Below are 18,442 nucleotides of genomic sequence, written 5' to 3'. Positions count from 1 at the left end.
AGCGCGGTCCAGAACACTGTAAATCGCTTTAATTTCAGATTAATTCAGATAGACGCATTTGATTTGAAAAAACAAAGCTTAAATGACCTAAGAAATGTGTATTTTTGCAGTAGAAAGTGTCTGTCCCGAATAACACGCATCAACGACCGCTCCCCAAAAAATAAAAAGCCGGAAAATCCCTAAGAGAGTATCAACTTCTGGGCTTCTTAATAACTCCTTTTCGTTCTCCTAAAGGTAAACAGCATGGATGTCGTTCAGGTGGGCAGCTGCGTCAGCGTGCGTAGGCTGCAAAGGAACAAGTAATAGGTTTATTCCATGCTGAAAAGAGAAGAAAGAAAATACAACGTTTCGGCCGTGGAGCCTTCTTCAGGTGTGAGCTGATGTCACCGATTTAGGTTTTCACTGCAGCAGTCCGCCCTAGTATGCCCTTGAAGAATATTTTTAACAATAAATTTGCAGTCTTTAATGATGTAAACAAGTGTAATGGAATTCGTAACGTCTTTCGAACAATATGGAAACCAAACCGTTTTATATTCATACACAATATGTACACACTCGAGTTATTTTGCTGGTGTGAACGTTTTGCCGCAGGTAGGACAATATTTTTTCACACACAACGAAGCGGTCGCTTTGTACTGGTGTAGTGCCTTGGGTTTTGTGTTTTCTGCGGTTTGAGAAATAGCAAGATCGAGAAGGGTTTTTTTTTCTCCCAGAATTCCAGTTTCCATAACAATAGTTCCAAACTAGAGTTGGCTGTTGTATCTATCTAGTTTGTTTGGTCGTTAGTAGTTAGTTCATCTGAGGGGCTTTTCCACCCATTTCTGGAAAGAAACAAGGGTAATCGCTTCAACCACATGGTGGGGTGGCATGTTCCAGACACCTGCAACTCTTTGTGTAAGGAACTGCCTCCTTTTCATCTGTTTTAAATGCCATTTCTGCACATGAATGCAACCATGTGCAACCCTTAACAATATGTTAGTCACCACCTAACCTCATAAAATATTTTTTTTGCTGTAGTTAGACCTGTGAACACAGCGGCAGTGATATCACTGACAAAGGTAACGTACAGTAAGTGTTCGTTTCCCACATTACATAACTTCAGGAAACCGAAATGAGCACCTTCAGTATAATAGCACAGCACTGGAACATGTTCAAACTTCAGCTGGCACCAGGAACTCTTAACGGCGGGCTGTGTGAGCGTCAAGGGGTTTCTACAGGAACGAATTGGTGTTTTGACAAAACATCTCCCATGCTACTATTTTGTGGTCAGCAAGGTAATATCCAACACCGTGAATAGCTTGTTTTCACAAAATCAAAGACTCCTGAGTCTCTTATTAAACTTCAGTACTTTCTACCAACAGGGTGTGACATAGGAATCATTCTACACCCTTAGTCCAGAGCTGTTTCCAACCAGTCTGCCCCATTGCAGAAATTTGCTCCAATCATCACCTTAATTGCTGCTGTTGATTTCCAATTCAATGATTACAGACCAGGTAGGAGCAAAATCCTGCAATGGATTGGATAGGAAGGACCATTAGTTGATCTATGCTCTATTCTATACTCAGGGGTGTCAAACTCACTTACTGGAGGAGGGCATTTAATTAACACTATAATTTCAGATCCTGCAGAGTGAAAACCCAGTAAGAACACCTTACCTGCACTTTTCCAGGAGCAGATCTGGCCGTTCCAGGCCTGAGTAAACGAAATACAACCCATGCTGAACTGATCAGACTCTCACAACTGGTCCCAGGACTTATAAATGGATAGAAGTGACTTGCAAAACCAGCTGGGGGTGTTGTTACTTGGCAGAACTAGTGTTGGCTGACTACTGCAGTAGTTCACCGCCATTCTGCTGCAGCGCGCATGTGACACAACGAAATGTTAGTCCGATTCAAAATCCCTAATGCAGGGATTTACCAGCACCTACAGCCCTGATCACCATCCTAATACAGGCAAAGTGACGCCACTGTGTACAGTCAGCCACCAGACGTTGCAGAAAGCTGATGTCTTGGGCAGATAACTGCATACAATAGATCCTCCATAAACCCCCCACCACCACCCTTTTCTTACCCAAGCTGTCTCGTTGGCAAACAGTTGGCGTATTGCTTGGAGGGGCAGGTGTGGGTTCTGCCGATGTCCCTGCAAAGGCCAGTTCATGAGAATGGGCAGAATCTCCCACAGTTAGCTGAATAATGAGAATGCAAGCCGAGCTGACACGTTGGTGGACTTCTGCAACTTTGCGAGCTTTATGCACATTCAATCAAAAAACTAAAATGTTCCAAGGGAGCGTTATTTCTCCGTAGTTCTGGAAGATCAGTGTCATTTTGTCCATCCATCTCCCAGATAAGATGTGACAATCATTTTCAGTACTCTCTGCATCTCCAGGGGCCACACTGTGAGGGGCTATACTGTATGCCCAGTGTTACAGTATGTACACCGTGTGATGTAGCTTCCTGCTCTCACTCCATTACAAGGGCTGCCACTGGCAAAACAACCCAAGAATCATCCTCCTCAGAGGGCTAACTCTGCTAACTAGGACCTTTATTTTACAAACCTCCCACAGTTCATTATATCAAGACATCGCACAATCACACAGGAATCCACAAATTAAGACAGCAAATTAGACTTAGAGTTAAGAATCTAGAGTGTGAAAGCGAGGATTTTCAGGAATTGAAAGTGTTTTGGAATGATAGGGGCTGGTGGTTCATCCTACTGGACATGTTTTGTGTCTGTGATCGTGAAGTTGACAAAACTGCCTCAGTTGTCGATCTTGTAGGAGGTGTGAACAGTGCTGTCCGGTTCCGTGTCTGACAATGTGCTTCCATTGCTTTGCCATTGAAAGAAAAAGCAAAATAAAAAACAAACAACCTGCTGTCTTCTACGACCTGCTCTGTACCCCAAGGCCAGTGGCCAGGCTTTTAGAAATGTACAGCTACCTTGAACTGGGAGAGATGGAGCCCATATCTGTATTCATATCTGTGAACTGTAAACAGCTTCTGAAAACAATCAATCTATTGGCTAAACAGTCCCCAAGTGTAAACAGTACCCATGGTGGTTGTAATTTCAATAGTGATTGAGACTATATATTTTTACAATGCTTTGCGTTCAGTACCTTTTTGCCCACCTGCCTGACGCGTAGGCCTGTGTAGTGTGACTCTGACATTTGTAAATTGTGATGCGGTGATTGATCTGTTTACTGAAGGGGATCTGGGAATTATCGATGGCACTTGTTTGGAGTTCATTCATGTTTTGTACACACATTTCTTTGTTGCTGTTTTTTTGTAATGGGAACGTTATTCCTTTGATTGTTGAAGCAAAATTAATCTGGAGCTGCTGAATCGACCCTCTCTACCATATTTCACACACAATCTGTCCTAACACCACAGACTGCGTGTTTTCACAAGACGCCTACTCTACAGATTGACTCTAAATATACTTTCTCAGCCTCCTGTAATAAAAAATGATATGTGTAGCTGCAGTCTGTTAGCACAGTGCCATGTTGTTTTAATCCTATATCGACAGTATGGTGATACTATGATGTCAGTGAGGCGACTGTAGACATTATAAAGATCTATTTTAGGGCCTTTAATTAATATGTCTGCCAAACACCAGCATTGGGTGGTTTGAGTTATTATGTGAAAAGATTAAGTGTTTATCTTTAAACGATCATGATGTTCCACGGGTTAATTAGTATTTGTAAAGGTGGTGCCTGTTATCCAACACGCACAGTAGCTTTCTGTAGAGTCATCTAGCAGTGTGGCCTTCCCTAATGGAGGAGGAGGAGAATTCCTTCATCTGTCCTTCATCACACAATGGGAACATTTTCAATGAACAAGGGGAAGAGGAGATTGTGGAGCATGGCATCACGTGAGGGCATCATGACCAAAGATTCTTACAATGTTATTACACATGCCCGCACACAAATATATGTACTTTTATACAGTTCAAATCTATTTTAGTTCAAATCTGGTCACAGAATCTGTCCTAGTTTTCACAGCACAAGAATGTTCTCACGCGAGGGCAAGTCTAATTAGCCCACCTACAGCCCTAGACTCTGGCTCAAAGAAGGCTTTCGTGAAGGAAGACAGGTTATCGGCATCAACAAAATCAGCGCCGCTTGTTCCAGGCTACCGCAACTCTTCGCGTGAAAAAGCGCCCCCCGTTCACGGTCTTTATAGGCACTTCCTCTTAGTTCCCGTTTGCCTCTTTCGACTCGTGTTTCCCATTTTATTCTGAATAAGTCCGTTGTGTTGACGTTATAAGAGCGAAACAAAATGGTTTTAAAACGAATCTTTCACAACCCCCTCCCTTTGAAGACGACTAACAATATCGATTTTTTTTCTTAAGCACTGTGGGTGAAATGTTTTTGTTTTACTGCTGTTGAAAATAATTTGCTTTGTATCTATGCGGTGGGATCAACACAGAAGTGAATTTTTTGTGCTTAATATTCCACCTAGGCTAGCTGGGATAAAACAATGAGAGTGTGGGTCGTCTTAGAAGCAGTCTTGATTGGATTACGGGTGGTGAGAGATAGCAGAGAGGAGGAGGCTTGTGAACACACGACAGAGCGAGATGAAACAGGTTTCTCCCTCAGTGACACACACACCCCCAGCAGACAATGAAAAAGCTATTTGAAGGTCGGCGGACTGGCTGGAGCGCTCAGTCCCTCTCCCTGCCCACAGTGAGTTACTACAAGTACACGCCTCGCGCAGTTAACGGGGTTTTTAATGCGGGGGGCTAAGCACTTCGGGGCTTTTGAGAGAAAACCAACTTTCCTGCGCGGCTGCCGGTTGGGAAGGACGAGACACCTGTCGGCTTCACTCGGTTACGGAAAGAGGAGAAGACGCGCGCTGCTTATTCTGAAATAGCGCACACCGGTGGATAATCCCTTTACTCAGAAAACTTCTTGTTAGGCTTCGGTGGATGGTGATGCTTCGGGACATTTGTTTAACCAAGGTTAAGGAAAAGTTGGTTAGAGAAGTTCAAGGTGAGTGCTGAATGACTAGTAAAAGTTGCTATGTTTTCTCCGCGGTACCAAATTCAGTTGTGCGGGATGTAACAGTACGTGATTATTGTGTTACAGAGACTGATTTTTAAATGGGTGGGTGTGATATTGTTGCTAATGGTTCGTCCGATTTTAAATTAAATGCGACTTTTTTGGTATTCTAGAATTTTCGATGAAAATGCTTCGTTTGTTATAACAATCATTATTAGTCACATTTGTTTATGACACCATAGTTTTTTAAGAAAATGTTTCTTCCAGTTACTTAAATATCTGGAATCGGGGTTAATGCGTAGGAGGTGAAATGGGTGCGAGGTAAGCACTGAGAACTACATTGATTTTGTGATTTTCAGGAAAAGCTCCGGAATATTAGCACCCCAGCGTACTCACAAACTCACAAACGCCTTCTCGAACATTACAGCATATGAGGTTTGTTACAATGTTGCTGGGACTTGCTGTTACATTTCCGAGCTTGATGGCAGTGTTTATGTCCCGGGACCAGCTTGTATTTGTTCCTGGAAACAAACTCCGCTGCCTGTGCATTTGATTTTGAGGTTGTAATTGGGTTTCTGTACCAGACTTATTTTTCCTCGGTTTGTGCAAGACTCTACTCTACGACGCTCATCCTTAAACCGTAGGTGGCTGAGTAATTTTCAGTGGCAGTAGGTTAGTTTTAAGTGCCCTGTGATCCCCGGTGTAATGCTTTCACATTCAATGTGAATCACAGGGTCCCAATTGCTTCGAAAAGGCAGCCTTCCAGTTTGAAAACACGTGGGTTTGCAAGCCTCGAAGCTACTGCAGTACATGTAGAGTCGAGTATTTTTGCTGTCTGGGAGTGTTTCAAAGGGCTTGGAAGTGTAACTCCATCCTTGAGACTGCCGTTTAGTATTCATGGTAATAATCCTTACACTCATAGCGCTTTTCTGGACACCTGGATGACGGCGTATCAGCAGCATGTGCCCCTATGTGCGCTGTAAAACGACACTTCATGTGGCCCAGAGAACCCAGATCACTTCAGCAGCGCTCAGGCATGTACTGTAACAAACAGACATTTCTTATCCAGACATGATTCTCTCCGTCCCGCAGAGAGTAGCGGGTGTGGGCAGTCCCGGTCCTGGAGGGCCGGCCGGTGTGTCTGCAGCTGTTCTCGGTCTCTTGAAAGCAGCAGCCGCCGCACCTGAGCAGCTGGGAGACGCTGTTAATAACGAGCTGAGCTGGAATGAAACCCTGCAGACGCGCCGGCCCGACAGGACCAGAACTGCCGAACCCGGGATGAAGAGAATCGGCTGCGGATATTCTGCAGCTGCTTCAGGTGACTGCCAACAGAACCTCGGCTTCACATCCTGGGTTCAGTCACTGCAGTCCCCGATAACCGCTCTCCCCAAACGATGAGGCATGCCCGTAAGTATTTGTGATACTTTTGTCCGTTTTGTACATAGATATTTGGTACATACAAAGTTAATCTGCCATCGCAAATAGGGAGCACGGCGACATTCCTAACAGGGAATAATCGAGTTTGACTTCATAACGGGAAGTGGTTTGTGTGATGATGATGATGATGCGGATTTTGCTGTAGTCCTTTGTCGTGTCCTGCAACCTTCAGGCAGGTTGTCTGCAATCTAAGGCCTCGCAGAACTGAAGCCTGACCCGTTATTTCTGGAATACCAGTACGTTAGCGCAGATAGTCAGGTCCCATAGGTGCTGTGTGTTCATTTCCCATACGGTTAGGACCCCGATACACGCTCACGGCGTCCGCAAACTGTACTCCACACGCCAGCGCCGAGACCAATAGTTGTTCATGTGTTAATCCATTTTCTGTATTTTTGTTTCCAACCTGAGTAGTCAATTAAACAATTAACTTAATTGTTTTCTCAATTTGGCATGTACTGTATATTAAAGGTACAGTCCCCCTGTATATCTCCATGGATCCTGGTTCGATGTTTTACACTTCGGCAACTAGTTAAGTAATGAGATCAAGCATGTAATTGTGAGGGGAAACCCGGCCGGGCAGGAACAGTCTAACATGGCTGCTCTTGGCACACCAAGCAATTCGACTGTAAAAACGGGTCTTCCCAATCCACTTCCTCCTGATCCAGTGCTGTTTTTTTCTCCACCCGAGCTCTTCATTTAATTGAACCTCTGATTTGACGGCTTTGCTATACTGGTATTGAATTGTTTTTACTTCAGGAATTGTCAGAGGTTGTACATTTACAGCACCTATATACAGTATTTTCATAAGTATTTTTCAAACTGTGCCAGAAATCAGTCATTGAACGATCAATTACATTATTGATTCAATTGAGCAACGTAGTCAAAACCAGCTGCCATGAGTTTCAAGGACCTGGACTGAAAAGTGATGTAAAGAGTTGATTTCATGCTTTGATTTATGAAAATAATTATTTTCACAAACCTTTTGATATATTGGAAATATAGTGCAGGTGGGTCAGTGGTTTGCATTGCTGGGGCCCTGGGTTCAATTCCTGGGAGCTGTCTGTGTGGAGTCTGTACGTTCTCCCCCATGTTTGCAATGGTTTCCTCCCCAAGTCCAAAGACATGTTGCTGGGTTAATTGGCATCTGGGAAAATTGGCCCTGGTTGTGAGTGTGTGTGTTTGTGTCTGTAAGTCTGCCCTGTGATGGACTGGTGTCCCACCCAGGGTGTATCCTGCCTTGCAGTTAGAAAACATCTGGATGGAAATATAGTGCTTCAACAACACGTCGATCACAAATTGTGAGGATGTAAGAGACCTACACATGCCATGCAATCTAGATGAGTATTATCCTGTAAACCAAAAGTAGTTCTATCAGAGCACTTGGGTTGATGAGGAATGATTCCATTTACCCAGCCTGTTCTTAATGGTTTGAAATAGTGTTTTGTAGTATTGACATGAAAATGATTTGTATTTTTGGTTTCAAGAAGGGAGCTGTACCTTCCTTGGAGTTAGCTAGAAACCTACCCCGGTTCCCTTTAAAATATCCATTGGACATCTGGTGAATCAATATTTTTGTAAGGTGGCGTGTCCCTCATAGGGTGGGAAGTGGTGATGGGGTTCAGAAACTGGACAGAGAGGTGCATGTGTACACAGAGCCCTGCTCTAATAGGAGCACTGCTTGATGCACAGCTGATGAGGACAGGACGTGATTGATGTGCACACTAATCCTCGTTTGATTCCTGCTGTTTCTTTCACATTTGTATTTGGGCCTGGAGCATCCTGGAATGTTGTAGGTCATGAGGTAAACAAGTAAGTGAATGGTTTGCCACTTAATCAGAAGCCTGGAATGAGAAGGGAAATGGACACATTTAAAACGTTGGATTTCCACAACTCCGTAGTTGTGTGCACAAAGCCAGTAAAACATTAAACTATCCCATTCTGCTCTTCATCAGTAGCTGCTTTCCAAAGTTAGCTGGCTTCTTCAAACAGCTGAATCCTGTTCTCCATAAGGGTAATACTGTGCTAGACACAGGCTGGAGGAGAGCAGCTTTCCAATAGGTAATGATAGTAGACACTGCCATGTCCTTCAAAGCACATAAGCCCTCTGGATACAAGTTGTGGCCAACTGGCTCCCTCTTTTAATCCTGGAGAGCCCCAGTCCAGCAGGTCTTGTAACCCAACATGAAATTGGCAGTTTCTAAAGTAAGGGTGCAATTCCATGTTTGTCATTTATTAAATTATGTAATTTGGAGACTGTTTAGGATGATAATCTACATCCATGTTATTCCACAACACAAGTAGAATTTGCACCATGACGTTTGAGATGGACTTATAAAACCTGCTTCTCTGTTGTGCTCCAGTCATGCCAGTTCTACAGTGTTCCTTCATACTGGTGACAAGATGAATGCCTGTTGCTCTGCAGAACACTAACGTCATGTTATTTCATGTATGGCTTTTCTTCAGTCTACAGAACATCTGCCTCCAAAGACAGAGACCCAGGGGAACCATGAAATAAATGATCCAACCCATGTACCTTGTCTTTCCAGGATTGCTACGCCAGCCCTGGTAGAAGACCATCTCACGCCAACTCTTGCCAACCCTCCAGACCTGACCTTTGAACCCAGGACACCATGACAGTGACCTATACTGCCCGGGTGGCCAATGCCCGCTTTTGTGGGTTCTCCAAGCTGCTGTTGGCCTGGAAGGGAAGCATCTACAAGCTCCTGTACAAAGAGTTCATGGTGTTCTTTGCTCTGTACATGGCCATCAGCGTCACCTACAGGTAAGCCCATCAGCCCATCGGCTTGGCGATTGACCAGAACTGGTGCAGGAATCATCTGCATGTACCTGCTTAAATCGAATCAAAGCTGAATATTGCTCTTGTTTTGCAATCTCTGTGAAGTTTGCCTTTGCAATAAGACATTTGCCAGCAACTTTTGTATTGTTGTGCATTCAATAAATACACTTGATTGATTGACTTTACAGTTCGGAGTATTGCCTCGTTTTAAGACTTGGCTGAATGGCTGCCCTGTTGGGTCATGCCTGACGGTCAGAGTCGTCTGTGACTGCTGTGATCCCCATAACTCCCCACAAACAGCTGGTACCACCTGGAAGAGTGTTTTTCCCTGGTGTCACTGCCGGTCTGCAGGTGCTGCTATTCCCTTCGTGACTGACACCTCGCCTATCCTAGGCAGTGCTCGGCCAATCGGTTTCTGCTGCGTGGGCACTCCAGGTCCCTGCCAGCCTCCTGTCTGCTGCCAAGAGAAAGACCCAATCCCCATGTATCAATACTTTACACCCAAACTTGCATGTGGTACCTCAAGCAGGTACCAGCAAGAGGAGGTCACCTGAGAGAACATAGGTAGTTAGTTAATAGTCTATAGCCAGAAATAATAATAATATTCCCTGATAATAACTTATTTGGGTGCTTGTAGCTTAATGATTCAAAATCCCATGAGGCCATTTCCCTTGGAATGAGTTAGTACAGTGACGTGAGTAGGACAGCCAATCCCAGGATCCCAGAATCCTCTGTGTAAGGTAGGTAGTTGTCAAAAGTCATGAAAGTCCAGCCCTTTGCTTGGCTGCCACACTACAGATCTCCTGCTCCTCGCGCCACAGTGTCATGCTCTTTTCCCTTTCTTCAGGTTTCTGCTGCTGGAGGATCAGAAGAGGTACTTCGAGAAGCTGGCCATTTACTGCAACCACTACGCCAGTCTCATCCCCATGTCCTTCGTGCTGGGTATGTGTGCTCCCGTCCTCCGGGCGGGAGGGAGTGAGACACAGGGCCATTCTCTCCGTGTCATTCCCTTTTAGAAACGCTGAGTACAGTCTCGGGGGTAAGCAGGATCTCCAGTGCGGGGGGCGAACAGGTGCCCTCAGCCCTTTCCGGCATGCGCCTAGTGTCCTCTGTGTGTGTGTGTGACTGTCCCTCCTTCCCATGCAGGTTTCTACGTCACGCTGGTGGTGAACCGCTGGTGGAACCAGTACAAGTCCATCCCGCTGCCCGACAGGCTTATGTGCGTGATCTCCGGCGGGGTGCAGGGCAGCGACGAGAGGGGGCGTCTCCTCCGGCGGACCCTGATGCGCTACGCCAGCCTGTCGGCCCTGCTCATCCTCCGCTCTGTCAGCACCGCCGTCTTCCGGCGCTTCCCCACCATGGACCATGTGGTGGAGGCCGGTGAGCGTCCACCCGCCCTCCCCCGGCCTCCGGCCGGTGTCCAGAGGTCTGCACGCCCCGGGGAATCTCCAGTCTCTCAGAGCCTCAGTCCTCCTGCTGGCTCTCATGACATTCAGAGACGCTAATCTTGACGAGGCCAGAAAACAGTCTGAAATCTCACCTGGCTGGCATTCTCACTAGCTTTCCAGGTTGAAGATCCCTCTTCAGATACATTTGTCCAGAGCTGTTAACTCATATTGGGAATCTGGGGACCCCAGCCTTGCTCCCCAACCCATCAGCGGGGTATCAGTTTTAGTAGGGTAAGGGTTCTTTAAATGATGAGTGAGAATGGTCCTGTTATCAGTCTTCTGTCAGCAGTAGGACCTGGAAGATGTACAGTTCCAGCTAAAACCAACTGTGGTGTTTGTCTACTCTCTTTTGTGCTTGGTGTTGTGTTCCACAGTCAAGGCTGCTTAGTGTGACAGGATCTGTATAGAAAGTCTGCCGTTGTCTACAGCTGTTGTGTTAGGCCGTGCTCTCTAAGGACTGGAAATAAATTCCTGCTTTAGAACGGAGTCCCTGGAAAAGCTTCCTATTTGTCTCTGTTGATTCCAAATGCCAGCCTTATCAGATTTTAGATGGTGGACTGGATGGGGGTGATTTTTAAATCATGAATGGCAGAGGGACAAATTGAAAAAACTGGATCAGTTACATAAAGTTTTCTGATCAAGCAGGGTAGAAAGGTAATTTTCTATCATCAGGCTTAACTTTTAAGTGTAAACCTGCTCACTTGGACTAAAAACTATTTTTTATGAAGATCCATGTTTCTGTTTTTAGTCTGCATTCTGTATTCCAGATTTGTTAGCAGATCAAATAGGGCAGCTTCCTTTTTCAGAACAGGAAGCATGGTCAGTGCTGCTCTGCGGGTCCTGCGCCTTCAGTGCAGGTTACAGTGAGGTGAAAAACGAATCGGTCTCCGTAGGTTTCAGCTGGACTGCTCCTGTGTTTCTGTTCAGGGTTCATGACCAGAGACGAGCGCAAGAAGTTCGAGAGTCTGCAGTCGCGCTACAACAAGTACTGGATGCCCTGCGTCTGGTTCACTAACCTGGCGGCTCTGGCCCGCTGTGAGGGCCGCATCAAGGACGACAACACCCTGAAGCTGCTGCTGGAGGTATGGCAGGCCGCGCAGGCATGCGCAGGACACCTCGGCTTAGGAAAGACCCTCGGGGCTGAGTTTGAATTAGGGGTCCTCGGGTGGGACTCGGGAGTCAGAAGAGCTGTACATCCAGACATCCTCTTTAACTGGATTTCATTAAAACGGAGTGATTAACAGAGGCTGGATCGCTGTTCATCTCCAAAGACCACATTTGTAGATTAAGCCATGGGTAGAAATCAGTTTTTCTGGGATAAAAATGGAAGAAAAAAACAAAGTAGAATAAGATCCTGGAACATAATGAGCATGCATATAGTATATGCTAGGCTGAATGGGTCTCCTCTTGGATAGGAACCCCTGTCTGTACTGTCGCACTAGGGCAGTAGCCTTCTCTGGGGATAGAAATGTTCTCATATGAGTTGTACTATACTTGCAAGTCTGTGAGACCTAAAGAACTGCCCTTTTCCCTTTCCATACCCTGATTTTTGCTCTCTGCGTGATGCAGATTGACCCCAGTTTTTACAGTGGCTCCCTCTCCTGTCTTTCTGTCTGGCCAGGGGCTCAATGAGTTCCGAGGCAACTGCAGCATGCTCTTTCACTACGACATGGTCAGCGTGCCTCTGGTCTACACGCAGGTGAGTGATCTCTCTCTCTCTCTCTCTCTCTCTCTCTCTCTCTCTCTCTCTCTCTCTCTCTCTCTCTCTCTCTCTCTCTCTCTCTCTCTCTCTCTCTCTCTCTCTCTCTCTCTCTCTCTCTCTCTCTCTCTCTCTCTCTCTCTCTCTCTCTCTCTCTGCATGCTGGGTTATTAAATGGTGGCAAACCAGAAGCCCTCCTGGACTTTCACAGCAGACATTCACAGGGCTGCTGCAGATCTCCTGCTGGTTCCAGAAAGCGCTTGGCGTTGCTGGGTTTTGTAGGGAATTCAAAAACCGATAGAGTGACGACCTGGGATTGGGGATTGCAAGGTCTTTTCATTAGGTTTGTAGCTCAATTGGTTTTAGAATCCATATCCGTAGGCCCTGTGGCCTTACAGGGTCAAGAGAAGGGATCCCTCAATCACACATGACCATTTGACCTACTGTAATGCTTGATGGGAAGGTCATGACCCCGACCTTTCAGCGCGAGTTTTGAAATGCATCTTTTTTGGGGGTTTTAATCCCACATCTAGGAAATTTGTCACACCCACCCTAGGCATGTAGTAGATTAGAAGGTCTAAATTTATTCCTGATTATGGATCAGATGGATATTTTACTAATGGTTTTTTAGTTTGGTAGTTGCCTATAAAATTATTTGGGCATAGGTAGGAAATAAACAGCTCCTGCTAACTGTAGATTAAGTTGTGCTTTTAACTTGGCTGATTTCATATTTATTTTTTTTGTCTTAAAATGTTAAAACGCTAACCTTTTGGTTTTGTGACACCCTTTGCCCTGTATCTATACAAAGACAAGTAGAAATGGCCTGCTGGTGAACTGACTGAAAGAAATCAGCTGTGAATTGAGATTGTGAATTGAATCTTTTCTGAAACCTTTAAAGCTATGCAAGGTGACCCAGTCTGTACCAACTTGCGTGCTGCTATAAAACTGAGGATAGGAGTGCGTGTACAGTACGCAGCCTGAGCACCTGTCAGAAAAGGAGAGAAACCAGTCAGCCTGGCGGGAAAAAGATGTCCTGTTCGGGTGTTTGGTCCGCGGCTGGGCTGTCTGTGATGGAGGGTCTGTCCCTTGGCAGGTGGTGACCATCGCGGTGTACAGCTTCTTCCTGGTGTGCCTCATTGGCAGACAGTTCCTAGACCCCACCCTGGGCTACCCAGGCCATGACCTTGACCTCTACATTCCCATCTTCACTCTGCTGCAGTTCTTCTTCTACGCCGGCTGGCTGAAGGTAAGAGCAGCAGGCCAGGGGCGCGAATCTGGCAAATCCAGTGGCTTTGCTCCTGGGGAGTCCTCGATGATTACTTCATGGAAACCTGTGTTGCATCAGTTAAAGGGGAACTCCTACTTTTTTTTGTTAGATTTTGGGGTTAGAATGAAATGCACTCATCGATGCCAATTCTGACCACAATGAAAATAAACTGCACTTAATGCACTGTGTACAACCTCCAATTTATATAAAATATGGCAAAGTGCCATATTTGCCATTGTCATTGTCTGTGATTCAGAACTAGGCAACAAAACTTCTGGTGAGGTGAAGTAGCCCTATCACACTGTAAACAAGCAGTCTTTAGAATACATCTCTTTTAATTCAATAGAAATATTGCTCTTGATTTTGAGATGGTTTTGCCTACAAATACTACCTTCTTGTTAATTCTGAGTTGTAGATCACACTGGAACATTTCTGCAGTGAAATGTCTGCTGCACATCCTGTGCTTGATCGCTTGTACATTAGTCATTACAGGGACTAGTGATCAGGAAGGGCTGCATCATGTCACAATCTTGCAAACTCTCGCTATCGCCTGGGGTGAGCCCAGCGATGGCAACCATACAGTACTTTCACAAAGTTCACACATTTGTGCTTAATTCATACTTTTTTCAGAATTGTTCTATACCATCACTGAATTTATTTTGATGCAGAGATTTAATAACGACTCTGAGAGAGTCAAGACGAAGTAAAGGCTGTTTTCACTGACCTGCCTGCTGTGTCCCTCAGGTCGCAGAGCAGCTGATCAATCCCTTTGGCGTGGACGATGACGACTTCGAGACCAACTGGCTCATCGACAGGAACTTCCAGGTGCCCTCTTCGTCTCCAAAACTGCCAGGCAACGCTACTTAAGCCGCACAACATGATCAAGTAAACCAATTTCTTCCCTCAGACACGCTGTCATGATTGTACACCATCTAACTTGTAAGACAAAAATAGCAATGCGTGTTACTGACCGATTACAAGCTTTTCAGTGTGGCTCTCATTCTCGTTTGGTGGAGATCATAGCAAGGGCCTTAAAACTTTATCTTGATGTGTATTTCCCGAGATGGTGTGGACTGAATTAGGAAGGGGTTGACTCTTTGGTATTTCTGACAGATGATAAACAATTTGGGCTGACTGGTTTTCTGTGAGGGGCCCTGGGTTCAGTTCCTGGGCTGCTATCTGTGTGGAGTTTGTATGTTCTCCCTGTGTTCATGAGGGTTTCCTCCTACAGTCCTAAAGACATGCTGGTAGGTTCATTGGTTTCTAGGAAAATTGGCCCTGTGGTGGACTGGTGCGTCCAGGGTCTATGCTGCCTTGTGCCCGATGCTGATTGAGATAAACTCCAGCTTCCTCACAACCCTGAATTGGCTGAAGCCATTAGAAAATGGATGGATGTGTGACAGTGTGATCAGTGGTGAGTGTATTGAAGTGGAAGAGAACTTTGTAGTAGAATATTTAGTCTATTATGACTTCATAGTGTGGCCACATGGAGGGGGATGGATTAATTGAAGTGGTACAGTAATTGGCAGTGTCAATCTAACCATTGCAGCAAGGGAATTTGCCGTGAGTGAGAAGCACAACAGTAGCACCTTGCAGTACCTGATCCAGTTTGCTGAACAAAACCTTACTGTGCCAAGGAAGCATGGTTCTAACAAAGTGGCCAGACCCCCCTCTGGCCTGTAGCCGCCTGTTCTCACCCTGGGGGGCTGCCCTTGCTGTGCTTTGCCAGGTGTCCATGATGGCTGTGGATGAGATGTACGGCGACCTGCCTGTGATTGAGAAGGACCGCTACTGGAACGACTCGAACCCCCGTCCCCCCTACACAGCTGCTACTGTGTTTGTCCTGCGGAAGCCCTCCTTCCAGGGCTCCACCTTCGACATGACGTGAGTGTCTCCTGCAACAGCAAGGAGCCTTGATCCAGTGCACACAGCAGAGCAGACACAAACACCTCCCACCACTTGCAGTTTGTCAAGTTTAGAAATGTACGGCCTGAGGCCGTCTTGGGTTAAACCTAGTATAACAATTTTGCAAAGAGTACAAATGTACAAGTGGAATACTTTGAAAAGTGATTCCCAAAAGCATGACGGAAAGTTAGAAATTGGATTTGTACTTGTGTTCCGTGCAGGGGACGTACATGGCTGCAGGTGTTGCTCTAGGGACTGTGCAGACAACACAAACGCTGCTGCAGGAGTCAGAGTGAGAGAGGAGGCTGGGGAGAGCGAAATAGTTCTTATACCTGGAGCAACAGGACTTTTATTACTTGTGTCCCCCTGCTATTGCAACACACACAGAAGGGCAGATGTATTCCGAATGCAGTAAAGAGGCGAAAGCAGGTTTAGACCAAGTCGGAGGTTTCTGACGTGAACCCAAGCGATTAACAGCACATAAGGGAAGACAGGCAAACGCTGGCAGGGCCCTTTCTCCTGCCGGGGGGTTCTCCGTCTTAAAGCGCTGTGGGGGCGGCTCCCTGTTTTCCTCGCAGGGTCCCCAAAGAGGAGATGCAGTTCCAGCCGCTGGAGGACATTGCGGAGAACCTGGAGGAGCCCCACAATGCCCACAACAGCACGGCGCTGCTGAACCGGCTGCTGAGTGCCGCCCCCTCGCCCGCCAGCCTGGGCAGCGCGCTGACACGCACCACCGCCCGCCTGCAGCGCCTCGGCCGGCGGCCAAGCTGCGACTCCGACAGCAGCTCCCTCAACTCCTGCCTGTGCCCGGACACCCAGAGCACGCTGTGCAGCTGCGGCGCGGTCAGCCAGCATGTGCCCCTCAGCGCCATCCAGTTCTCCGCGGGCGAGGGCGAGGGCGAGGGCGAGGCCTGGCTGCGCCAGCCCAGCGAGGAGGCCGAGGCCGAGCCGCCAGCACTGCCCTCCGGTGACACGGCGACGCTCCCCTCGGCGGGTGGCCAGGGCGAGGAGCAGGCCAAACTCCCCTGCTGCCTCACGCCCACCCCTGCAGCTGAAAAACGAAACGGGGTCCCGGGGGCGAATCCCAAGGAGGGCTCCGGCCTGCGGCTGTCTCCGGCCCATGGGAGCTCAGTCCAGGATTTTGGCACTTTCCACGCGGGTGACAAGAAGCAAGCCCCGCCCCTGCTGCCACTGCCCAATGGGAAAGGGGCAGGGCGGTCCATGCTGTGCGTCCCAACCAATGGCAGCTTGAATTCTGTAGAACAGCTGGAGCACCAGCCCCCTCTTCGCTGCCCAGCTGTTGCCAAGTTCAATCAGCGCCTCCGCAGTGTCAGCATGGGCTCAGAGTTCAGCGGCCCTCTCCCGCAGCTACACCTCAGCACGGGAGGAATGCGTCTGAAGAGCCAGTATTGTCCCACTGAGACGAGCATCTACTAAGGCATGAGCAGAACGGACTGAATCCTGGGAAACGAAGTGCTACTTTCAACGTGCTATCGCTCTACAGAGAAAATAATACTCTGCACGTGGAAGCTGGGAAACCAAAAAAAAGGGTTAAGCTTTTATAATGGAGTAAGTCATGTGTATGTGAAAATAAAAATTTTTCCATTCACAGTAGGTGTTCTTGGTTTAGGAGTTAGCATCACTTTCTAACAAATTTTATAAATTTTATATTGCTTCTTCTTCCTTTTGTTAAGGCTGTCTTGACACAGCAAAAGTATTATTTCCCTGCTCTTCTAAAATAAAATTGTCTATTTTAAAAATAGAAATGCGGGTGTCGGTTTTCTTTCTAGGTGAGCTTAGACAGTGAGCCCTAGGAACCTCAAGGCAAAGGTTATCACGTAGTCCTGTTTAGAAAAGGTGGGGCCGCTTTCCAGATGAAATTGAATGATGTCCACGGGTGTGTGAGTCTTCAGCTATGTTCATGCTTTCATTTTTTGGTTAGTTCCATATTCGGTGATATCACCCTTTATTAAAGGGGTAGGGCAGGCCCTGCAGGCACGCAGAGGACACCTCCACTGAGAAAAGACTCTCAGGGCTGAGTTGGTATTAGGGGTCTTCTGGTGGGACGGATGAGCCAGAAGAGCTCTAGATCCAGCTAGTCTCTTTAACCAGATTTCATTTAAAAAAAACAGTAAACTAGGTTGAATCCCAGTCATTAATTTTGTTAGTTTTTTTTTTTTACTTCTCTTGAGTTTAAATACCATGACTCAACCCCTACAGATGTGCCGAATTTGGTACATAGGTTACATTCTCTAGAATGTAAATATAAGAAGAAACAGAATGAGACCTTGGATTGTCGATGATGAATAATGATCACAAGTGAGCTAGGGCTGCAGCAGAGGCCTCGCAGCCTCTGGGAAAGAGAGCAGAGGTCAGGCAACTGCAGCACGCCTTTGGTCTGCAAGCAGGCAAGTGATCGCACTCTGCATGCTGGGCTATTAAGTGTCAGCAAACATGAAGCACTGCTGGATTCTCACAGAAGACATACACAGAGCTACAGGAGTTCTGCTGGTTCCAGAGAGCTGTTAGCCTTACTGGCATTTGTAAGGAATTTACAATGTGCAGGGCTGAAGACCTGGCATTGCAATATCTTTTGATTAGATCTACAGCGCATTCAATTAGGTCAAGAAAAACCTAGAATCCCTATTAGCAAAGCCTGCAGCTGTGTAGGTTCAGGAGAATGGAGCCCTCAGTCACACATGACCACCTGACCAGGTGGTCACACTTGACATGAGGGTAGGACTATGACCTTTGAAATTCTATCGGACTTCCATCTGAAATCTAAGAAATCAGCCTCATCCAGCTCAGACGAGAAATAAAGGAGAAGGAGGTCAGAGTTTTATTCCTGATTGAGATTCAGCAGGATACTTTTTTTTTAGTTTGGTAGTTGCCT

The 18,442-nt window shown here is 46.6% G+C and overlaps 1 protein-coding gene across 2 annotated transcripts; it reads left to right on the top strand.

The window, feature by feature from the left end:
• Window positions 1-4,595: 4,595 nt before the first annotated feature.
• best2 (bestrophin 2) lies at window positions 4,596-17,315 on the top strand. 2 transcript variants are annotated; one of them, XM_088931911.1, is made up of 11 exons: window positions 4,636-4,987; window positions 6,089-6,403; window positions 8,980-9,215; window positions 10,078-10,172; window positions 10,377-10,610; window positions 11,606-11,760; window positions 12,300-12,377; window positions 13,471-13,623; window positions 14,389-14,469; window positions 15,374-15,528; window positions 16,128-17,315. In XM_088931911.1, the coding sequence occupies exons 3-11, from the start codon at window positions 9,064-9,066 to the stop codon at window positions 16,984-16,986; spliced, it is 1,962 nt and encodes a 653-aa protein (XP_088788037.1). In that variant the 5' UTR covers window positions 4,636-4,987; window positions 6,089-6,403; window positions 8,980-9,063; the 3' UTR covers window positions 16,987-17,315. The 2 variants fall into 2 exon arrangements, with proteins under 2 accessions (XP_088788036.1, XP_088788037.1); XM_088931910.1 differs by lacking the exon at window positions 6,089-6,403 and having other exon boundaries at window positions 4,596-4,987.
• The last annotated feature ends 1,127 nt before the right edge of the window (window positions 17,316-18,442 follow it).

The sequence above is a fragment of the Atractosteus spatula genome, chromosome 14, assembly GCF_055471065.1.
Source record: "Atractosteus spatula isolate fAtrSpa1 chromosome 14, fAtrSpa1.hap1, whole genome shotgun sequence".
Lineage (NCBI taxonomy): Eukaryota > Metazoa > Chordata > Actinopteri > Semionotiformes > Lepisosteidae > Atractosteus > Atractosteus spatula.
This window is presented reverse-complemented; position numbering and strand designations above follow the sequence as displayed.

Bases quoted from the DNA above. Each gene is read 5' to 3' on its own strand.
- best2 (XM_088931910.1), top strand. From the start codon at position 9,064: ATGACAGTGACCTATACTGCCCGGGTGGCCAATGCCCGCTTTTGTGGG. The intron at 11,761-12,299 runs GTATGGCAGGCC...CTGTCTGGCCAG, and splicing joins CCCTGAAGCTGCTGCTGGAG to GGGCTCAATGAGTTCCGAGG. The intron at 14,470-15,373 runs GTGCCCTCTTCG...GTGCTTTGCCAG, and splicing joins TCATCGACAGGAACTTCCAG to GTGTCCATGATGGCTGTGGA.